General features: G+C 53.9%; 8 protein-coding genes across 8 annotated transcripts; 3 read left to right on the top strand and 5 right to left on the bottom strand.

The window, feature by feature from the left end:
• Window positions 1-1,322: 1,322 nt before the first annotated feature.
• Window positions 1,323-2,467, top strand: MFIFM68171_08170 (uncharacterized protein; the record flags this gene model as incomplete). The annotated part of the gene is made up of 3 exons (XM_071063590.1): window positions 1,323-1,596; window positions 1,720-2,352; window positions 2,394-2,467. 3 exons carry the CDS (start codon window positions 1,323-1,325, stop codon window positions 2,465-2,467), a joined length of 981 nt encoding a protein of 326 aa, XP_070919691.1.
• Window positions 2,468-2,648: 181 nt separating this feature from the next.
• Window positions 2,649-3,835, bottom strand: MFIFM68171_08169 (uncharacterized protein; the record flags this gene model as incomplete). Its single annotated transcript, XM_071063589.1, has 2 exons — window positions 2,649-2,765; window positions 2,822-3,835. 2 exons carry the CDS (start codon window positions 3,833-3,835, stop codon window positions 2,649-2,651), a joined length of 1,131 nt encoding a protein of 376 aa, XP_070919690.1.
• Window positions 3,836-6,484: 2,649 nt separating this feature from the next.
• On the top strand, window positions 6,485-9,419 carry MFIFM68171_08168 (uncharacterized protein; the record flags this gene model as incomplete). The annotated part of the gene is made up of 8 exons (XM_071063588.1): window positions 6,485-6,763; window positions 6,846-7,871; window positions 7,941-8,145; window positions 8,223-8,468; window positions 8,536-8,539; window positions 8,609-8,730; window positions 8,789-8,866; window positions 8,935-9,419. 8 exons carry the CDS (start codon window positions 6,485-6,487, stop codon window positions 9,417-9,419), a joined length of 2,445 nt encoding a protein of 814 aa, XP_070919689.1.
• Window positions 9,420-9,635: 216 nt separating this feature from the next.
• On the bottom strand, window positions 9,636-10,607 carry MFIFM68171_08167 (uncharacterized protein; the record flags this gene model as incomplete). The annotated part of the gene is made up of 4 exons (XM_071063587.1): window positions 9,636-10,048; window positions 10,109-10,291; window positions 10,355-10,503; window positions 10,585-10,607. The coding sequence occupies 4 exons, from the start codon at window positions 10,605-10,607 to the stop codon at window positions 9,636-9,638; spliced, it is 768 nt and encodes a 255-aa protein (XP_070919688.1).
• Window positions 10,608-13,384: 2,777 nt separating this feature from the next.
• Window positions 13,385-15,376, bottom strand: MFIFM68171_08166 (uncharacterized protein; the record flags this gene model as incomplete). The annotated part of the gene is made up of 1 exon (XM_071063586.1): window positions 13,385-15,376. One exon carries the CDS (start codon window positions 15,374-15,376, stop codon window positions 13,385-13,387), a length of 1,992 nt encoding a protein of 663 aa, XP_070919687.1.
• A 392-nt stretch (window positions 15,377-15,768) lies between these two features.
• Window positions 15,769-16,442, bottom strand: MFIFM68171_08165 (uncharacterized protein; the record flags this gene model as incomplete). Its single annotated transcript, XM_071063585.1, has 2 exons — window positions 15,769-16,132; window positions 16,345-16,442. The coding sequence occupies 2 exons, from the start codon at window positions 16,440-16,442 to the stop codon at window positions 15,769-15,771; spliced, it is 462 nt and encodes a 153-aa protein (XP_070919686.1).
• A 1,209-nt stretch (window positions 16,443-17,651) lies between these two features.
• MFIFM68171_08164 (uncharacterized protein) lies at window positions 17,652-18,527 on the top strand (the record flags this gene model as incomplete). The annotated part of the gene is made up of 3 exons (XM_071063584.1): window positions 17,652-17,890; window positions 17,973-18,192; window positions 18,255-18,527. The coding sequence occupies 3 exons, from the start codon at window positions 17,652-17,654 to the stop codon at window positions 18,525-18,527; spliced, it is 732 nt and encodes a 243-aa protein (XP_070919685.1).
• Window positions 18,528-19,073: 546 nt separating this feature from the next.
• On the bottom strand, window positions 19,074-19,934 carry MFIFM68171_08163 (uncharacterized protein; the record flags this gene model as incomplete). Its single annotated transcript, XM_071063583.1, has 1 exon — window positions 19,074-19,934. One exon carries the CDS (start codon window positions 19,932-19,934, stop codon window positions 19,074-19,076), a length of 861 nt encoding a protein of 286 aa, XP_070919684.1.
• Between the last annotated feature and the right edge of the window lie 2,979 nt (window positions 19,935-22,913).

Below are 22,913 nucleotides of genomic sequence, written 5' to 3'. Positions count from 1 at the left end.
ATAGGATTCACACAAAAATTGGCGTGTCCCAGGGGTCAAAGAGAGGCGGATCCGCTGCAGGTTTCTATGCGCTACAAGCAAAAGGCCCCCAACTGGTGGAACGCAGGATACGTACTTCGGGTATTCCCTTTACCTGCGCTATCGCCGAATGTAGGTGCCACCGGGCTTGCCGTTTGCCGACTGACAATAATGTAACTGGTGACTGATGGAGAGCGGAACCGCGCAAGGGGCAGTGAAAGGCATATCAATTTCACAGCCAGTCTCGTGGCTGTGTTGAATCCTAACAAACAAGTCATCCCGGGGATCCTGACCTATAGCACACATTGCGTACAATTGCCTTGCAAATCATTGCACCATACGGCGTGTTGATACTGTCGTACCCACTGCGGTGTCTACCAATGCCAACAGCCGGCCTAGGAACGATATTTAAGGTAATCAGTAGTGCTGAAGTCCGCCACTGCATGCGCTTCGCGCCACAGCAATGATGATATCTTAGGTCTTTGGTACTCTACTTGCTTTCAAGTACTACTTAATACCGCCTGTAATCAGTATCTCCCACGCCCAACCCCGTCCGGCATCACGAAGTAAACGCATGCGGGATTCCACCCTGAGATCTAGTACTGAATGGCTCCGGTCATGGAAGGGTTAACTTCGTTTATGACTTGTTATTATTCCTCAAATTACATCGGGCTCTGTCCAATGCCAACCCCCTTGGCCCTAGTGCCAACAATGCTACCCACCTTTGTATAACCCGCCGCCCCCCGGGGGGGGGGTTGGAGGGTAACGAATGCATTTCCTATTGGTCAGACGCATTCCGCATCTTAGGTGGCGGTGGCAGTGCTAGGTACTGGTTGACCATATTGAGGCAGCCCACGCTTGCGGTTACCGCGTGCCAGCCATTTCTTGCTCACTGTCAATCTTGCGCAGGATGCTGTAAAAACACACCTAGAAACAAAGTCAAACACCCGGTCGAACAAACACAAAAGATGCAGTCTTATCAAGCTTTATCCCTTAAGCAGACTTGCTCACAGAATTGGCAGCATGGCGATTACGACGTCCAACGATCCCGAAGCTCTTCTATTAGTAGCGCCCAGATAAATGACCAAATCAGAATGGCACGCCGTCACGGCAGGGAACGCTACGACCGAGAACCTGAACAACAGGCTCCGTGTTCGAGAGGCATATTGCAAGAAATACTTAGCTATCCGCCAGGACTCCGGGCTATTCTCGAGCCCATACTTGAAGATAACGATCGAAGAGCTCGGGTGGAGACCAAACTGCAGGAGATCAGGAGGGACAGGACCATTCTGCCTCCTCTTTGTATGAATTTCCTCGACAGTCTCGGCTTGAACATAAAGGAACCTACTGTAGATGACGGGCCCTTGGGGGAACTTGCAAACCCCATCCTCACCTTGCTCCAGACAAATCTTTGGAACGCGGCCTTCGGTGGTTCCGGCGATGGCCCTGAAACCAGTTCAAGCACCACATCATCAAGCCAGACCGCCACAGAAAACTCGCACCACCCTATTCCGCTGATGCAGTGGACTCAGTTCCGCAAGCATCCGTTGGCGGGCACGAGCAACTTCGTGGAAGCCCGTCACGAAACAACGCTGGCGACATACGAGACTCTCAGCCTTGAAATTTCTGTCGGTGGCGGTGTTGCCGGTGTCTCATTGTCAGGATTTGTCAAGAAGATCCGAGACTGATTCCACACTGAAGACTGGCTTGCCATCTGGCGGTCGACGCCGCGCCCCATCCTTCTTCTTGCAGAGAAGGGGGCGACTATCGACGAGAAAGAGTTGGCTGATTTGGACAAGGAACTCTTTGATACTACCAAATTTGCCCGGTTCGACTACAGAGTCACAGTTCTGGCTTACGGCGATGGAGCTTACGGCTCTATCCCCCTATTCAAAGCCGGAGAGCCTTCCAGAACGTCAGCGCCGCGTGGAGCCCGAACCCTCGGTCCCATTGCCGCGATGGAACGCGTTCCCAAAGCCATCCCGAAGAAATTGGACAAGAATGCGTGTTCTACGAGTAAGATCGGACTACGTATCAGGAAACAGAACGTGAAGTGGCTGGGGTGTGAAGAGACGGCTCGGCCCGCCTATGCTACACTGGAGAACGATGGACAAAGGATCGGCGGAGGATACGGCAGTGGACTCCTGAAGTCGCTATCGCTTGACCCAGCAGCGGAGGGCGCCGACGGCATAATAACAACAATCCCGCAAATCCTTACCCTCTGGCATGTCAAGGCTTCGATCCTCTACAACACCACAACAACTGACGCTCGCATCATCTGCGATCACCATGCCATAGGCTACGTCACCTTTGCGCCGGGCCAGGTTTGGCGAGGTGTGAGGATTCTGAAGGGGCCGGATCAGACAGGTCACGAGACACCGAACCGACGATTGTGGTGCTGCAACCGGCAGAGGGTCGTTGGTTGAAGGAGAGACTCTTTTGGAGCTGAGGTGACTAGGTACGTACATGTTCTCTCGAAGCCGCAAGGGATCGTCCCAAGTTAATCCACCAGGTGACTGTCGTGGGCAACGAGTACAGGATGGCTACATTTTGTGAATATATCCACTCTTCGCATACAGTCCCCGCCCGAAACCAAGGAATACGGCAGCGCGTATGATTGTCTGTTTGACTCAAGAAGAGCCTGGAAAATCACTGATGCGTAGGGGCAACACGCCCGTGCATTCAACAAGATTGTTGATGTGTTCCACACCAAGCACACTGAGCCTAACATAGGCGCCGGCGTAGCCCTAAGAGTTCACATTAATACTGCCACTAGTTTGTTTTACCGGCATCTCTCACTTACATTGTTCCACGCGCCTTGGTTGTTGACGGGATTCGCAAAGGTCGTCCAGAAAACCTCCGCACCAGGGTACCGTGCCAGAGCCAAGTCGCTCTCAAAAATAAAGATGTCGGGAGACGGATTGTCGCTAATGGTCTCGTTGTACCACGACACGTCCCACACGCCCGGCGTGGTGTCCTGCGGGGCTTCAGGTCTGGATATGTCAACGAAGCTTTGCCGGCTGGTGGTGTGCGCGCCGATGAGGGCGATCAGCTCGCCCAGCACCACCGTCTTGTCCTCAAAGAGCGCTACCAGCGTCTCAGCGTCGTCCGTCACCTCGGGCAGGCGGCCCTCCGGCGCTGGGATTGAGCTGTCATTCCTGCCGACGAAGGAGCGGGTTCTCGGCCCGAGCGGGCACGACACGGCGGCCACGTTGGCGCTCATCTGGATCAGATCCGCCATGCCCGCACCGTGGCCGTGCCATTTACGGTACCATTCCTTCATCTGAGCTGCGATGACTTCGACGCCGAGATTCTCCGTGCGCTTCCACTCGTCGGCGAGAATGATGGATCCGTCGGCGCCGCCACCGCCGGCAGTCTTGGACCAGGTGGCCGCGTCGTGGAAGCCGAGGCGGATGGCCTGGCGGGCCAGGGTGTTGCACTCGCCCGTTGAGGTGTCCGTGAAGGCTGCAGCCATGTCATCCGCGATATACTTCCACAGACAGCATGTTTCTCTACGGCACTCGTCGCTCTCCAATGGGCCAGGTGCCGTGTACACTGTGGTGAGGTCCTGCGGGAGGACCGCGGTGCGGTTGATGAGGAGAATGTTTTTAATGGTCCATCCAGCCGAAGTTAACTCGTCATCTCGTAGCGTCTTGAGGTCCGCAAGGAGCTCCGTCACAGGGATTGGGGGGTCTTGCCGCTTCATCATAGATGAGAGACCGCCGAGGGCGTGGTGCATACCTCTGTGAGCTAAAGCGCATCCGGATTGTACCAAAAGGGTGGCGAACACGGCCACAGCGTTAGTTTTGATCTCCATGGACGCGTTGGTGTGATTTAAGTAGCTGAGAGGTGAATGACGGTTGATGTTTCTGTTCGCTGGTTGACGGGATATCCTAGTACCCAAGTTGTAGTCGCGCCCTCCTTCTTTTATACAAGTCCACGCAGAGTTCCATTTTTCCACTTGGAATCGAAAGGCTGCATTTTTTGCACTGAAGTTGGTTGACTGCCTTTCCCATTTCGGTGTCGATATCGGATTATTCGGTCCTGTAGCATGGCCCACTGTAGCCGCTGGACCGGGGACGGAAGATTCGGTGGTTGGGGAATATGTCCGAGACAGGGACAAGAACCATCATCCTCGTACCGACCACTTATAACTGGCCAATTCCAGGGACCTAGGGAATTGCTATGTACACAACGGACCCATGTTCGGGCATTCGGAGGAACTCAGGATTCACCGTTTCAGCTAGGTAAGCCTTGCGGATTGATGAGGAGGGTTGGGGGTGAGAATATACCTGTGGAGGATACCTAAGGCATCTTAGGTAGTAAGGGCCCGAAAGGGCCGGACTTACTTATCCGCCATATCCTGACACTGGACCGGACGAGAAGCCAGGCGATGGCGCCAGAGGCTTGATCAACTGGGTGTCGGCAACACCATGCATTCTGGCATGTCGTAGTTGACGGGGTTACATTGGCTGCTCACCTGCCTTATTAAGATACTTAACACCAGTCAGTATAGATGGGTTGGCGTGCGTTGCATGGCAGGTGCTTTGTCACTACAGGGAGCCAGCTGAAATAAGCTACCGGTAACGTATATAAATGAACAAACCCATACGGGAAAAGGAGTTTTTTTCCAACATAATACCCTGCGTTGACATGTTACTCGAGAACTCCATTTCATCTCCCTACCGTACCTTACCTTAGGACGCTTGGATTTTATGGAGGCCTGTCTCCACATATGATTCGTGAACGAATTCCATCAACGGCCCTGGTTTTACATGACTGTACGTTTTAGATTCTTCAAGCAGGTAGGTACGTGTTCTGTTCAGAGGGTGCGTTTGGCATCTCTGGTCCAGAACCGGATTTTTACCCCCCATTAGATTGGCACGCAGACGGTCCGTGATATCTACAACTGGCCGCCAAAATGAAGAGGATCAGATATGCTACGTCAGGTAGTTTCCTGCAAGACACAGACCTCTAGAACATGCCTGTGGCATTCACAATCGCCCTTATCACTGCAAAGGCCTGCCCAAGGGTGGATGGAGGCCTCCATTATTAGCACGCCCGGCTCTTTGCTCACTCCCTGTGTGCCTCGGGATGACCCCATGCCGCGAAGGCCAATGGTGAATGTCGTATTCCATCCTGTCCTGGGGGTCTGCCCCGCTCTGTGGCGCACCGTCGTTCAGGTACGGAACTTCGGGCTCGTGTTGTTGCCTTCTATCTGGATACTGCTGATAGGAACTTGAAGTTGTGTATGATCCAAGTCCCTGTCGCTGGTGGTCGTATGGCGGTTGGTGATGGTAGCCGGCACTACCGTAGCTACTGCCCACGTCGTTGGTAGTGGATGTGTAATCTTGGACCGGATAGTTGGATGGGCCTGGCTGGTAACTGTTGCCTCCATACCTCCCCTGTGGTCCGACAGTCCGTACAGGATGTGATTGTGATCATGGCGTGCTTTGGGGTTGCGGATTTCTCCGCGTTGGCAGAGGATTTGACGCAACTCTAGACATTGTGGCGGGATCCTTTACGCTCGCCCGAAGGAAGTTCTCTTTCGCCCTCTCGTCGGCATGGACCCCGTATATGTCCTTGAGATACTCAATGAACCCGAGATACGCGTCGGCCACCTTCTGGAAGCGCTTGACCTCGAGCGATACGGATGGGGCGGACTCGGAGACTGTTCGGCGAGCCGAGAGATATCTGTCTCGCTGGACTCGATCTCTGCCAGAGCTAAAGCTGTCTGGAATGCATTACGAATCTGCCGCCCGTTCCAGCGCGCTCGGGGGTGCTTGTGCCGGTAGCTGGCGATGAAGCCGTCAATGGACACCATGTCAACCTTCAGCTTGGTCTGTTTTCGCTTGAGACGCTTCTCAACCCTACCGAGGTTCAGAGTGAAAACGCGTTGGGTGGAACTCCAGATTTATGGGGGGGATATAGAGTCATGTGAATCCGCGATACAAATGCCTCGTCGAAATCGACCACCCGATTTGTCGTGAGAAACAGACAGCCGACGTAATACTCAAGAATGACAGCACTAGATATTGTCAGTTAGGACTCTTCTATATATTAAGACTATAAGCCTTCGATTTGTTGTTCGTGTAGTATCTACCTTGTTCACTGCTACAAGGTGCCTCGGAAGCACCCATACTAGCCTGAGAACGCAACGCCTTAGTGAACTTTAAGCTGATACATATAACCAAGACCCGAGCAGTAACAATCCTACGCTTTCGGAAAACTGCCTTATCATGCAACACACAAACGCCGCCAGGGTGGTGGTGCCGGTCACGTGTGTATTAGGCAACCAGCCCAGGCACGGAGGATGCTGGGTATTCGCATAAAAGCTACGCATCTAGTCGAGTTTCATCCTCATCCGCTTGTTTTCGCCGCCTCGGCGGTGAGTACTACATCAGCCAACGCGAAACTAGCTACGTCGATACTGAACCGGCCGCTAATGATGCCGCAAATACCTCAAATGCCGCAGCCACCCGCAACCGTACAACGCACCATATCCGAGGACCGCACCGCCGGCCATGCCGCCCACGCGGAATCAGGCTTCAGTGGACTTGCTGCACCTCGACACCAGCTCCCGGGCTACCAAGCGTCAATGAAGATGTTGGAACAACAGTACAACGAGCAGGTACACAAGGCCAGCCAACTGCATGAGGATGCACGACGACGCGCGCAGGCAATACAGCTGCAAAAAGAGAACGAAGCGATGATAGCCATCAAGGATGTGGTGTTCAAAGAAGGGGTAGGATTCCACGAACAGACGCTGATGCGCCCTATCCTCCATGTTTTGCATCACCATGTTGACCAAGGTTGCATGTAATTAGCGGCTCAAGGGAAACGAGGGACAGGCCCCGGCCAGCGCTGCAGACGCCACTGGCGAGCCTCACCTTCTTGGGACCAACCACGGCTACGTCGTACTTTACCGGGTGGTCTGCCACCGGAACCACATGAAATGCAGCCGCCGCGTCTGGGAAGACGAACCTCAAAACGTGGTTATTGACGGTGACGTACACCTCGCTGGCAAGTGCCTGGTTGCGGACCTCAGCGCTTTCATCGTTGCCCGGGGCCCTACAGCATTCATCGTTTACCGAGACTCCTACTGCGGCAGTCATGCCGCGGTGGACTTTACACAACGACCATCGACGAGTACCCTTGGGACCCAAGGCGTCAGAGAGGTAATTTCTGTCATCTCCAGAGAACTGCATGCAGCCATCCAGAAAATCTCGACTTTTGCTCCGGATGATGCCGCCTATCCGTCGGGCAATCGACCTCCCGGAGTTCACATGCAGCAGGGTACGTCATCCCTCGGGTCTCGGTCGCCATTCGAGTACTCGCATTACTTCTTTTATCATCATTTAGAATCCATCCGCCAAGCAGCAGTGGAGAATCCCTGTGCTCGTGATTTTAGGCCTCTTTTCTCATATCTACAGACTCGCCCCGATCCAATGTACGACAAGTGTGACGAGCTTTTCGGCCAGGGGCTTGTTACCTCAGAAACGCTGCCATGGTTGTTCCGACCTAATGAGGTCTTGGTGTGCGAGGAAGACAAACTCGCCGTCGCCTATGTCCTCCGATGGTCCTCGATAGGCAGTGAATCTAATGGCATCGATTTGGACTGCTGGAACTGGGGCTACGACGGGAACTTCCTCCGCCGAAAAGACAAGAATCTCAGGTTGACGGCGCCAACGTACGATGCGATCCCAATCCCACAGCTGCCGGTATACCCTCTGCGTTATGCAGATGGGCGGACAAAGCAGCAGTTGTTGAAGACGGGTACGCGATTTTCAGAATTGATGAACCAGACACACGTTGCGTATGAAGGGCTTGACTACCGGGGTGAACGAATCTATGTGAGTGTATCCTTCGTCCGCGCTTTGATGTGACAAAAGCCAGCGGTTCTGATCGGAGCATCCTCGCAGCCCCCGGATTCGAGATGCATGATAGATTACCAGATGTATCGCAAGTTCCACGCTCTTGCAGATGCTTTCAGTTTCTCAACCCGTCCAGCCGCGATGTTCGACCAGTGGCCGCAGGAGATTAGCGTCACCACGAAGCTGTGTCCCTCCAACCTGATGCTGCTTCCACCAGGCATTCACGGCTTCTTCCTGAAGGACAAGAAGTGGGGTGCGTGTAACCAAATTTCCGACCCGCCGGAGAATCGTTTTCCCTGCATGCTGACTGTGACGGCTTGCTGAACGAAGTCTATCTTCTTGTCGAGAATATTAGGCCTGTCCATTGGAACAAGGAAGCCTTTGAAAGACTGGTGCTGCCTCGACGTATCAAGAACCTGGTAAAAGCGCTGGTGTTGGTCCGGAAAGCAGATGCAGTTGATCCATCGGTCAATGTTGGGTTGAAGGGAATGCGGTCCGACCTGATCAGAGGCAAGGGAGGCGGGCTCATCATGCTCCTCCATGGCGGGCCGGGAACCGGAAAAACGCTTACGGCTGGTACGTCCTGACCTGTCTACACTCACTCTCCTTCCTATACTTCAGGTAGTCGCTAACCAGCTAGTAGAGAGGTAAACTGCCAGATCCCTGACCGCTCCTGGATCATTTCTTTCGCGGAACTAAACTAAATATCTTAACAGTGTGGCGGAACTTGCCGAAATGCCCCTGTACAACGTGACCTGTGGAGATATTGGTACCAAACCGGAAGCCGTCGAGCAGTATCTGAACTCGGTCCTTCATCTTGGGCAGAAATGGAATTGCGGTACGCGATTGCTTGGTCTTGTTCTATTTTCATACTGTGACCGCTAACACGGCCACAGTGCTATTGCTCGATGAGGCAGACGTCTTCTTGGAGCAGAGAAGCCTCTCTGACCTTGAGCGTAACAGCCTAGTTTCAGGTGAATCTCTTGCCCTCCAGGCCCTCCGCATCCTCTTACGATAATGTGCACCGCTGATACAGTAACAGTGTTCCTACGAACTCTAGAGTATTACGACGGAGTCCTCATCCTAACCAGCAACCGCGTCGGAACGTTCGACGCAGCCTTCAAGTCCAGGATCCAGGTCGCACTGCATTACCCGGTCCTCGATCGACCAAGCCGCCACCAGATCTGGCAGAACTTCCTCGAGATTCTCCGAGCCGACAACGAGGACATCGACTTTGACGGGATTGCCGCACACATGGACGAGCTGGCTGATCAAGAGATGAACGGCCGGCAGATTCGCAACGTCGTCATGACGGCCCGCCAGCTCGCTATGTTCGAGAAGACCACAGTAGCGTGGGATCATCTAGAGCAGGCGATTTCCGCGGCTAGCGATTTTGATAAGCACCTACACAACCCCCGGTTTCTGACCGATGAAGAGTGGATTATGGACACCGAGACCACCGTCTCGGGGGCAGCAGCCATCCGTAATCAGTCCGATCGCGGGCTCCCGCCACTATCCCGTGGCTAGAGGGAGACTTGGAGTGGTTCGCTCGGTTTTGTGGCTTTTTATTATGTGCTTTTAGGTACCATCAGTGTCACGTTTAGGAATTATGAACTCTTTCGCTGCGACACGAGTGCGATTTCTGCCGCAGTTCTTACTCCACTAGATGCTGCCAGACTTTCTACTCGGTTGTACGGACCAATGTTTCTGTTGTTTGAGCGAGCCGCAACGTATCTAACTGAGCTAACTCCCTTCCTTCACCCCGTCTATGAAGACATCGACCTTCTCGTTGTAGAAGCAGAGCCGGTTCTGGATCCGGGCTGACTCAGTGGTAGGATACTTGTAGTACCAGATTGCATCCTTGATCTCCTTCTCGCCGACCTTGACATGGTAGTAGCTTGCCTCCCCCTTGTATGGGCAGACGGACGTCGTGCTACTGGGCGACAGCATAGTCCAATCTACGATCGACGTGGGAGAGAGGTAGTACCGCGTTCTCAGCCCAGTCTCGTGCAGGAACACGTTATCTGTACTTCGTGCAACCACAACGCCGTCAACTTCGATGCGCACCTCTCGTGAGCTGGGAAGGCAGTCAATGCGCTTGTACGGATCTTTCGGGTGCGACCCGAGTAGTCGCTCGTCTTCCTCAAACCATGCATCTTTGCATCGTATTAGCCAGTGAACAATCAAGCCAATGGCACACGCTCGCCAGCACCTACCCATGGCGCTCGGGGGGAGATGCACAAGCCCGCGAAGTGTGCCCTGGTCATAACCAGTCATGGGAATCGCCCTGTCTCCTACGCTCAGCGTCCCTGACCAGCGGCCTCCGTGGTCGTAGGTCTCTTTTGTAACGTTGCCGGGGCCTGCCTCGATGGCCGTTAGGGGAACGTAGAAAGTCGGGACTGGCGTAACGACGGGTTAATTAAGGCGGGGTTTTAAAGGCACAATAGCGGAGTCGGACGCACAATACGGGTGTTCCCACACGTACTCGGCTTGCAGCGTATCAAATAACCATTGGCCGCCGACGAGTGCCCTGACTCGGCGATTGGTAGGTTCTTGTTTCCAAGGCCCTTTCGCGAAGATCTTGTCTCCGGACTCGGCCCGCTTAGGAAAACTGTGTTGGCGGACGATGCATGTCAGCAAGATATCGCCGAAACAGAGGTGCGTCAAAAGGCCCGAGGTGGCACCATTTTACCCTGGTTCTGCCTGCAGGTCCATGCTCGATTTTTAGGGAACGAGTTGTCTTCGCCTCGAATAAGGTATACTATAATATCGACTTGTCTTTAGAAGGCAAGAGGCCACAGGATTATCCCGTGCATCTGGGAAAAGCTTTACAGTTGTTCACCCCGCAACCCCGCGGAGATCCCGCGTCATAGCACTCTGCCCCTGGATGAACAAAGCAGCGATGGTCCGACTTTCTTTCCGTCCGAGTTACACATGGGCGATAATCCGGTGTTCTGATTGGCGGAGGTTGCCTGCCTGCCGGGCCGAGCGTCAATGTCCCCCAACAAGCGCCGAAAGAAGGGCAAAATGCCCGATCTCTCACCAGACAGCAGCAATACATTCGGGGTAACATTCAACCATGAGAGCGCTCTGTGTTTCCCTATATTGAGGGCCAGGCCGGGATGGCGAATTGTGAGGCTCTCGGAATCCCGGCAAAAGCCCCAACCCATTTTCCTGACCCGATCAAAGAACTTCTCATCCCCCCCGGCGTCTCTTCCACCACCAGCTTTACTTAAATCGCACTCATCCCGCGCTCCACCTCAGCCAACAGTTAATCCGTTCCCCGTGCCCACGTTCAGTCGAACCCGGATCTGGGGTGCCGGGCCAGACTGCGCATCAATGACTTCATTGACGAGAACTCAAGGGACGAGGACTATACCACCGTCTTCGCCATCGAGGAAAACGGAGTTCCTGGAAACCAATAGTGTATGAAGTTGACAACAATTCCGAGGCACGAGATGTCACGTTCGGCTATGGCGAAAGTCCCCCATCACGAAGGCAGCCCCCTTACACGTTAAAGGAACCGTTAGACCTACATTATCTTCATTTGGGTAAGAGCACCATGCTGCTCAAATTTAACTCTTTAAAGGTAACTCGGTCCCGAGAATTATTCTATTCGTTCTAGTACTTTAATGTGCTCAATTACCGTGATGCTCTACGACGAACTTGAGGTTGGGATGTGCATGAAGTTGAGACCTGGCTGATCGAACAACCCATCTGGGTCCGGGTCGGAGTCCGAGTCCGAGTCCTCAATCGGCGGAGGGGGGTACCCGAGTTCCCTCAGCCGTGCTTGGATCTGGTTCTCCATCTTCTTTTCATCTTTCGTAGGTGCCGGATTCCGATAGGTCCTCCGCAGAAATTCCAGGTGTTCTGCGGAAAATTTCTCCCCCACTGTTTGCATGACTCCTACAATGAGCGAGGGTGTCCAATACTTACTGCAAAGCGGGCATGAAAGGTACACACCGCAGCCGATACGATCCATGTTGAACAGGTCCTTGGCGCTCCCTGGACATCGACCACCAGGGCAAAGGAAACGGCTACCCAAGCAGACCCAGCAGGATCCATTGTCGATACGGGAGATGACATCTGGGACCGTGACATGGCTGTACAGGCTTGGTTGCTGGTATCGCGACACCGATCGGGGACGTAGGGACACGTAGAAGACACTCTGTAGGCCTGGAAGGTCTGCGCAGCGTGGGTATCTCGACACAAGACTTGTCGGTCACGTCCCGTTCTCCCAGCTCGGAGAGGACTTTGCGACTTGCCTCGTTGATTTCCGCGGCCATTTCTTGGGTGGCGTCGGCTAGAAATGAATCAAATGTCTGAATGCCGGCAGGGTTCATGATGCTGCCAGCAAGCCTTCCCTCGCCGGGGGCAAATCGAACCCGTATTGGACGCATCGGACAAGTTTCTCGGCCGGCGCAGTATGAACTAGGGATGCTCTGACGAACGAGTACCGGCCCTTGGGTTCAGCTGCATCTGCCGCCAGTAGGTCGAGGATCATAGCCCACAACTCGGCTGGAAGACTCTTGCCGCATTTGCTCCGGAGGTCGCCCGAGCCAGCGAGCAACTGGTCGACATAGTGAATGGCAGCGAAATCGGCACGAAATAGACAGGAGTTGGCGTCGCACGCTTTCCGTTGCGGAAAGAAAATTGACGGGCTTCTTAGCTGATTTTGCCGTTCGCGGGGGACCACAAAGAAATCGAAATGAATCGTGGTCGGAGCCAAGTCACGGTTCTCAACTGCGAAATTGGGCATGCGATTGGAGCATGCTGCTGGAGAATGTGCTAATGCCTGAGGTTCAGTGGTGTGAGCACCCCCAAAGCAGCCTGCAGCCACCCCGCATTCCTTCCGAAAGTTGAAATGCTCTACAAAAAACCACTACGAGCCAAGCCGACATGGAACAAGAGTTCCACTGCACGCCTATCAATACACACCACCGCCAACCCGGAGCGCAATCCGGCGGGCGAGGCTTCACAATATTCTGCCATTAGCCCCGCTTTAGTTGTAAATTGTTTCTTTGTCAGGTAATAACACTTCTTGCTCGCAGCGGTGACCCGAGAAATTAGAATAGTGCCATGTCGTCACAGCTGACGTAAGTCTCCAGCGGTCGGGAATGCCAGCACGAAAAATGCAAGAAAGTAAGGCAAAACTGCTTATTTTTCGACAACGGGACCCAATTTGCCATCTTTAGGTAATTATATAATAAGGTGAGCAAAGGTGAGCAAAGACTGAACAGATCCTAAGCAGAGTGGGTAATGTCATGTGGGCCGAGCTATGGCGCGGGTGCCGAGATTCGTCTCATCCAGCATACCTTATTGTGGCAAAACGAGTAAGAAATGTTGAATGGCACTCGCTTTCCTAATGCAATCGCGCCGCGTTGGTAAGCAGTGTGGCATTGCCGACCACATTGCTATGCTCTACACAGCAGCTGAATTACAAATGCGCGTGAGTGGTTCTAGGTGTGTGAAGACAGTTATAGGTCTTGGCCTCAGACGAGAGTAATTGTCCTCGCAGGGAAAGATTCTAAACAACGCAAGAAGTGTTCCCCCCATCGTCGTGATTGGAAGTTGTAAGCTCCAACGCGTTCAAACCATCCGTCTCTTCTTTCTTTCATAACCACACCGGAAAAACTGCAAGGCCTTCCGTTATACGAGGTGGACATGGAACACGCCGTGAACATGACCAGGACTTGTGAGCCAAATGGTAGATGCTTGTCACCCGGAGCGTCGAACGAGTAATCCGGGTATATTTCTTGGAACAAATCGCTCCTTGGTTCCGAACGGGCAAGACCGAAGAAGTCAGGCAGGCCAATCTCCAATGCGTACTCCAAAGGCATGACATCGTGGGTGTGGTTTCCCGGGGGAGGACGAACAGGTTTCAATGTTCCTTGGATTACCGGGGACTTGATGGTGATATGCGCTTCAGCAGGTTGCCCAAACTCAACCGGTCCCAATGGGGTGTAATGAACCTCCAGCACGGTCGCCGTGTTGAGCGGGACATTGGTGCTGTGGTTCCAATAAGGCTCCCGAGCGTTACTGGGTACCCAGGAGAAGGAAGGGAGTGGGTGAACAGCCCTCATTTTGGATCTCGCTTCAGAATTCCTCTTCGACGACCTGGAGTGCTTCCATGCCAAGTCAGTCAGCAGGGTCGACTCCCACAGACCAGCAAGATATCTGTCCCCTGGCCGCGCTGCCTGCATTCGCTTGACGATTCCGGCTAGGGCTATAAGCCTGTCGGTTTCTACCGTGAGCTTCATTGAAGTATATCGGTTAATGGTCTCAGTCCATTTCTCGACAAGTGGAGTCTCCGGCGTGTACTCGTCGTGGGAACCAGATTCCGAGACTATTCGGGTGTCGCAGTGCCAGAAGACTCCCTTGCCGGCAAAATGCAGCCTCCTTCTCGACAGACGCTGCTCTTGAAAAACCCACGCCCGGTTCAGAAGCGGCCAGTGGCGGGATTGGAGTTGATAAAAGGAATTTCCGGCGGCGTACGGGTAGAGATCCTCGTCGGTGAAAAGGCGCATAGATACATTCTCCAGACCACCAACCTCCTGTCCCACATCGGTGTTGGAGTAATCATGGTAACACCCCTCAGAACTTTCCCGTGCTTTGCTCGCAAAGATGGTAAGGAATGCGTTTTCGTAGATCTCGGCCATCAGAGCAGACTGCGTCCGCCAGTCGTCTTCGCTGTCCTGGATGATACACAGCGCATCAATCCAGATGAAGTCGATCCGAAGTCGCCGAGCAATGTCAATGGCGTCCCGAAATGTCTTGGTCAGGGCATTGGGCGGTATTTCATTCTGGAAGTCCCTCAAGTTCGCGTGGGTCATCCTGGTCAGCTTCTCCGGGGGTCCCCAACAGTGACTCAGACAAGCATATTGTTGACACTTCAGCCCGTCGACCAGTCGAATCTTATCGCACCTCAAGTCAAGGACGCGATCTGGGGAGAATGGGCCGTCTTCGGACAAGCGCTTGCACCGATTGTGGTTCGCGATGCAATCGGTTATCCAACCACGGATCGTCTTGAACGTCGATTCGGACGATGTCTTCCCCGGCATATTTTGGCCCCTTCCGAGGTTGTACGGATTCGGGCCCCTTCGATCGGTGGGATACAACATAAACCGGACGTTTAAATTGCTTATGGCGAGCGGCCAGAAGTGACACGTACCCCCATCCCATGTCAAGGCAGGGAACATGACCTTGTCCGCGTACCGGGCGTTTGAGTCGAGGGGACCCAAACGCTCGTGCAGAAGAGAGCAGAGCAATGCGCAGCGTTTGCATCCACGCGCGGCGTCTGCGAGTCTCTCAACGGCCTCAGTCGGAGTCGGAAGTACCCTGGAAGGAATCTCGGGCATTTCCCACTCTTTGAAAACAGTGGTCGGCTGATCCCAGACACAGAGGCGTTTCTCGTCGTCGTTGATTTCAAAGCGGCATTCAGAACAGTCCCCGGAGAAAATCGAGTCTAAATGGACAAAGGACATGTTGGAGGCCGCGATTGGTTTTTCTGTCTTGTGAGCGTAGTAATCATGAGGGCGGTATGGAGGCCAAGGGAGGCCGATTCGGGGCTGCGGGGGGGAAAGCTTGCGACACTACACTTGTGGGCGGGTTCAAGCCCTGAGGGAGCCACTGTCCCGCCGCGCCGAGAGCCCCCTACTTTCGACGGGACTTTGTTAGGGAAGTCCCGGTACCCCTCCTTCAACTCCTCCCGAACTCCCCCGCGTTACGTGGTAGCAGGGCAGCCCGATAGCGAGGTGCCCAAGCAAAGCAGCTTCACATTGTGTACTAGTAGTAAACGCATAATAGATATAGCGAGAACGAATTCTTTCCCAACGGTATGCCCTCCGTTGATGTAGTCCTAGTATGAAACTTCGCGTCAATTCATATCAATGCCACGAAGTGATTCAAACTGGCTCACACCGGGATTAAAGTACCGCCTTAGAAGCCGCTTCACAGTCTCAGTGCAGCACATAGCCCAAGCACGCTGCCTGATGCGGTACCACAGGTCGATACAATGGGCATCCTGCACGTCGTCGTGATGACTCGGTTTCAACAGCTCTCCGCGCATCATACCGCGAACATAGCACTGGCCAAAGCGGAGCACCAGGTCCGTAGGCCGCAAAACAAACGGCGTGCTCGCCCCCGCGATGATGGCAATAAGATCGCCTTGCTCGCACTCCTTAGGGAACATCCCCATGTAGTCGCAAGTGGTAGTGCCGAAGCGGTAGCCCTGGCTAGCCCTGAGGGCCACAGCTTAGAAGGGCCAGATGGCCTCTCGCGTGACATCGTTTGGGGGGGCCTGGCGGCCAGAACATGTTGTCAAAGGGGTCGAGCCGCGACGCTCGCCATCCGGGTCGTCGGGCTTCACCCAACCACAACCAGCCGCCAGGGTTCGCCATACGGCGGCACGGATACTTTCGCCCGCCGGGTATGGTGACAGCAGTGTCAGCACCGTTTGCTCGGCGGCCGACCAATGGCGCCAAAGGTTCGGTTGCAGTCTGGTGTGAACGGCAGCGGCGGTATTATCGGGTCGTTCTCCAGCTGCCACATTTTGTTGCTAAGATCTCGCACAGCTTCCACATCCGTCATAGGACCCAGTCGTTGCAGAGGGAACTTGAGAAGTAACACGTGGGTCGCGCCAACGAAGGCACCTCGGACTCGCAGGTGCACATTGAGAAGCAGTTGTAAGCGCGGGAGGGTGTCGCGGGTGCTGCGATACTGCGACGAATGTAGCGGCTGGCGGGACTTGGTGGTCCAGTCAGAGACCCGGGACGGGAGACTACTTAGACGTTGCGGCAGACCTACATGGTGCAGGACATCGATGCCTCGTCCCGCTTCGATATGGGCGGCTGCGATATCTCGGTACAGTTTCTGAGCTAGGTTGCTTGGAGAGTATTTTGGTTCGATGTCCAGGATTCCAGTGTCGACTGCCAGTGAGATGGGGAAGTAGACCTTTGTCCCGATCGTCTAACGCATCTGCAGAGCGGTTTTCACCAAAAGGTTGAGGAGGGTCTTTGAGATGTTCTGCCCGCCATCCAACACGAAACCCGAATCTCCTGACTGATGTCTCAACCCGTCTCCAGCCTCACTCGCTTCTTTCGCTTTCCGAATCTCACCAGATACTTTGAGCTGGTTCCAATTCACGATTCCATGCTTCCGGTCGGCGACTATCCCGTACTGTAGTGCCGGCTGGGGCGACTGGCTATGGCCTGTTCTATGACGGGGGATTAACCGTTAACGCTAACGGCCTGCCGGTTCGGATCGTACCTATACAGCATGAATCCGTGAGGTCAGGACCCCCAGTCCCTGGCCACTGGAGCAGATCCTCCCTCGCATGAGCGGCCATTTGTAGGGCTACCTTGTTACAGAGAACCAAGCGTACCCTTACGGCGCGTTGTCGCGGCGAGGCTGCCAACGCGTTCCCGGTGAATAATTACACTGTAGCGGAATTTCTAAGTCGAAATCCGTGCAGTGCCTAGCATAGACAAACTGCTGTGTAGCGAAACAATTTCCCATATGCGCCTCTGTGCCTGTAGAACGGACATTGTAACCTCATATGTCCGCTTCCCGGCCCCTGGGCCTTTGTGCGCTGTGCCGCTTTTCAGCCAAGACCATCCGATTTGATCCCTGCCGTATGACAGCCAATCCACCACGCCAATGGAACCGTCTGTCTTCCGAGGTTGCCGAACCCCACGCCTCGCGTCGCCACACATCACGAACCAAAGTCGTACTATCGAATTTGTTAGGATACCGCCCGCCATGAAACTAATAGTAGCCGGATCTACGGGCTTTGTTGCGGGCGAGATCATTCGCCAATCTCTCGCAAATCCAGCCATTACCTCAGTTATCGCACTTGGCCGCCGCCCAGCCCCCGAGTCAACAAATACGGGCCTGACTGTTGACGCCACCAAGCTCAAGTCGGTTATCCTCCAGGACTTTGACAGCGAATACCCGGAAAGCGTAAAGAAGGAGTTGTCGGGGGCTGATGCTTGCATCTGGTATCGTAACCCCTCAAGCCCCGCCCCGACCTGCCTCCAAATGCAGTGCTGGTAGTAACTCACCTGGATGGCCGCCTAACAGGACGATTGCCATTACACCGTCAAAGTCGAAGGCAACACCTTGGGAGCAGACAGTCAAAGTCTGCCGTGATTACGCCGTCCGATGCATCGAAACTCTTTCGCAGCTGCCACGCGATGGCCAAGCAAAAGCGCCGTTGCGGTTCGTCTACATCAGTGGCAGCAATGCCGAGCGGGACCAGAGCAAGAAACCCATGATACTGGGCGACTACTGCCTGATGCGCGTATGGCTCCCCCGTGGCGTACCAAAACTGTGTAGTACTGACCTCTCTTGCCCGCGTGACAGGGCGAAGCTGAATCGCGTATCCTCAAATTCGCAAAGAAGTCCAACGGCGCTGTCGAGGCATGTGTGGCTAAGCCTGGTCTGATCAGCGGTCCTGGCAAGCCGGCGGCGATCTTGCAACGCGTCCTCCTATCCTTCATCGGCGTGCCGGGGATCAAGGTTAGCGAGGTCTCGGCGGCCCTGGTGCACCAGGTTGTGAATGGATTTGAGAAAGAGACGTTGCTGAATGAGGATATGGTGAGGATTTCGCAGGGAGTCTTGGAAGGACAAAAATAGCCTATCCGTCTCAACGCGGTGGCCGCATCCGCCGGGTAGACGGAAAATCATGGATTGAACGGCCTTGCTATCGCAATCACAAATACTGCCGCCATCGGCCCTGGCAATCGCGTGCTCGGCTCCAAATACCCATGGAATTATCTAGCATTTTTACTTTTCACCGTCGCCACGATGGTCAAACAACTAAACCCGTCCATTGCCAGTCGCACTACCGTCACCCCGTCCGAGGTAACCCGTGAGGGGCCGATATTACAGAATTGGTCACCTAGGGTCGAGCCCCCCTTACGGGGCCAAGTGCTAGTGACATATGGCTCCTGATGTCCCACAGACATATATTTCGATTTCTGATTCCGTGATTCCTTTGAGCATTGCCAGTACTGCACTTAATTGAGCACCGCCAGATCAACCTTGAGAAGCCACCGACAAAATCCACCTTGATCAGCGTAACAAACCACCAGATTAACATAGCGCGCGGCATTGACAAGTTGACTATCAGCAACCGGGTTTCGCGGCTCAGCAGCACCATCCCTCCAGGCGCTAGCCAGCTCAAGCCCAGACGTCCGCAAACGGATCGTTGGCGCCGTCTCTCCACCTAGTATATCCGACAGTGGCCGCCAAATAATCCGCAATCTCCCTCCCAAAGACGCTCTCCACCCACGCATACGCACCGTCGGTGCCGGCAGCAGGCTCGGCGGTCGTCCAGATATTCCCGTCCTGGACCCAGCGCGCCTGGTAATCCCACTTGACCTTCGGCCCCGTCTTGATGACTCGTTCCCAACCCTGCTTGTTGCTTGTCGCTCGGCGGCCGTCGAGGATGCCGGACCTGGCGAGGACGGTGGCGCCGGTGCAGACGCTGAAGATGGAGTGGAGCCGCGGGTAGATCTGCCGGACAAAGGCGATCTCGACGGACCTATCCGGCCGGGAGGTCCCGCCGCCGGGGACCAGCAGGACCTCGATCGGGCTCAGCACCTTGGTCACGTTCCCGCCGTGCGGCCGCTCCGGATCCTCGTCGGGGGGGTACGGCTCCACCCAGGTGGTGCCGTTGCGCGCCAGCACCGCCTCCAGCGTGTCGGTCGGCACGATGGCTTGGCCAAAGTCGCTGGGCGGGGCGGTGGTCGCGTTGGCCTCGGGCAGGGTGCTGCGGCTGAGGAGGCGGGTCGAGACGGGGTTGAGAGTGGCCGAGAGGATCGAGAAGTGCATCCCGAGCTGGGGATACCAGTAGGTGAGCGCGTTGAGGACGTTGATGGGGTTGAAGGCGTCATCCGAGGCGATGGATGGCCAGACGACGATGGCGTAGTGTGTCGGGAACGTGACGTTCGTTGGCAACGGTGGTAACTTTGGCCTTGCGAAAACGGGGGTGAGGAATGTGGAAATGGCGATAGAGTAAAGGGGTCCTTGGAGACGCATTTTGAGGCAATACCGATGGGTTGATACGACTGACTTTGCGATCAAAAGACTTGGGATTTTCAACAGTGTAAGTTCCGTGGCGATGTTTTGAGGATTTCAACCCCATCGAACGCCTTAATCATCGCCTTCTTTATACACCGTCAAAGTCCCCCTCTCTGACTTCGTTCATCAAGATCGCAAGGCCCCGCCAGAGTATATTGTTCACCCCAAAATTCTTGTCAGTCGCTTGTAAGTTCCGACGCCCCTCGGAATACAACATAGCGGCAGTGACGACTAGTTTTACAGGAACGTGGCACAAAGGGTCGTTTACTGCATAAATAAAGTGCCTTCGCAGGTTCACGAACGTGTTCAAGGTAGTACTAGGACCTGCTGGTATTAACTGTACTTTGTGCGCGGATTTGAGAAAGTTTCTTGGGGCCACCTGACAGCTTACTAGTAGTGGACAATTTTGGTACGAGGGTGTACTATATCTGCCACGAACTAAGGTTCCATTGGGAGCAAATATATCCGAGCACCAGGCTTACCTGCATTAACCGGGATGCAGCATAAGGTACTGGTACTAGTTTAGCGTCCTACTAAACTTGATGTAGGCTCCTATTCTCGAGAAATTGTCTCAAGTAAATCTCTACCGTATAGTTGATGGATAGATCAATCTCAATAGCACACCTCTGAGCAATCATGAAAACGGAGTTAAGGAGACTACCAGACCCTTGCTCTTAGTGCAGTCAATGAACCGGGGTCACAGGTCTTACTTAGACACAGATCAGCATATCAAGGACAAGATTATGAAGAGACAAATTGTAGAGGTAGGTAGTACTTGATATCTCTGCGGCAGTTATGCACGCAATAAACCGGAGCGTCACCTGAGCAACTCCTTGATCCAGGTCTGGGTAATCGAAAAGCCCTATTGCCAAGTTTTTTACTTTCAAATTCATATTTATCACCTCCTTGACCAGTAATTTTGTGTTCTGTAGATCCGAGATGGGATGCGACATGATATATTCTCTCACGCGTCGGTAAACACTTGCTGCTAACTGCCTCGCATCCCAGCAGGGCGGAGTGGGACGATTCTGGGTGCCGGACGGAGAAGGAATCCTCACCGCGTTTCCTAGTGCTAAAGCTATTGCGTTGTAGCGTTGTACGTTACAGTCGTTTAGTCCCAGCGCTCACGCAGACAACGTATTGGCCGCTCAGCCACTCGTTTAGCCCGCGACACTCCGGATCTTATTGCTCATACCATTTTCCTCCCTCAACCCTTTCAAGCAATCCCGCTCAAAGGACCGCTCCATAGCCATCACATGACTTCAGACCTGTTGGACAGTTGGACTGCGGATATCCTCAGTAGCAGGCTGCCCCACCATCCACGCGCCCTTCAATGTGGCTGGTGTTTCTTCTGCCCGGAGGTCATGACGGTAAGCAGTATGGGTGATTATTCTGAAATTGCCACAATTTTACCCATCAGAACCGTGTGAGAGCAGATTCAAGGTCTCTCTGAGCCTCTTTGCGGTTCGAAAGGCCTTTTGTACGTTTGATCATCTGCAGAACCGTTTGACGTTTCGTAAGGATAGCCCAAAGAGCAAACGTAGCAATTGTAATCGGGATTGTGCAGGCCCAGTAGAGGACAAATTTGTCCGGCTGATCCCATCCCAGGGAGGGAATGGAGAAGAGTGCGGCCAAGAACGTCGCGGGCAGAAACGCCATGGTGAGAACCGCGATTGTCTTCATAGAAAGGCCGTCTTGCCTTGCTGACTCTGCCAAGGCTCTACTTGCATGTGCAATTTGGATGTTGATGTTGGAGTCTTCGTGACTTAGGATCGCAAAGAGCTGTGCCCCCAAATCTCGTCAGTTATCTGGCCTTTCATGCTATCCTTATATCACAGTTACCACTCACCACAGAGGATTGCTTGCGTATCCGTGACTCGAGGTAGGCGCACTGATCTTTTGCGCTTGAGCACTGCTGTCGCAGAATGCGTGCAGCAGACAAGATGCTATTATCGCTGATGCGAGTTGCCTCATCACGGTGCACTCCAAGCTCTTCCAACTCATTGGGCAGACACTCCAGGTAATCCAGAATGGACTCAACAAAACCCAAATGCCGAGAGGAATTGCCCACAGTATTGAGCTCACTCCCAAGATCAGCTGTAACGCCCAGGATAACATCCCGAGAAACCTCAAAGCGGCCATCACCCCAAGATCCATGCCCTGTCCTCCACTCAACAGATCGAACCACTTGAAGGCTATGTAGAATGCTCCGCTCCCTCCATCGGAGCGCGTTTATGGAGAAAACAAACGGCAGGAAAAGCGCAGAGCGAGAGTCCTTCTTGAAGGCCTCGAAATACCCGAGTAGGCCATTGGACCGGTGCAGAATAGCTTGGTCAGGTGATGGCTCACATCTCGGATCGAGAATGAGGCACTTTGTGGTAAACGACCCCGATTCTTGGCGGCGGCAGGTCCAAACGGTCCAGAGAAATGTGGTTCCTAAGAAAAAAGAGGCAACGCCATGATCGGCTGTTGCACGACCAGAGTGATGGAAGCCATAGGCTCGAGCCCGAATCAAGTGCTGAATCCAAGGGTCAAGCTCCATTGTCTGGAGGAGGTCCTGGAAGTCATGGCGGCTGACATAAATTAACCCCAACTCGTCCATCGGTACACAGACAAGCTTTAAGTTGTAAGGAATGCTTGGTACCCCACGCTTGTTCTCTGCATTCGCTTGAAAAAAATTCTGTAATTCTGTTCTTGTGAGGTTCGCGCATCCTACGTCAAATCCATTTGCTGTAGATGTGATAGAAATAGATGCGAACTGGTACTCCGGTCGGGTTCGAAAGTCCAGGGGAAAGAGGGATGATTGAGCGAGTTCTCGAAGCCCATCCATCGCGGAAGCACCTCGACTATGAGGGGTCAGCAGCTTTGTCGCTTCGAGTAATGAGAAGAATCGAAAAGTGCGAGTTCGTAGCTGAGGGAAACTGATGATGGAAAAGG

The sequence above is a fragment of the Madurella fahalii genome, assembly GCF_045866475.1.
Source record: "Madurella fahalii IFM 68171 DNA, scaffold_4, whole genome shotgun sequence".
In the NCBI taxonomy this organism is placed as follows: Eukaryota; Fungi; Ascomycota; class Sordariomycetes; order Sordariales; genus Madurella; species Madurella fahalii.
Note: the sequence above shows the minus strand (reverse complement) of the source record. Positions and strands in the feature narration are given on the sequence as shown.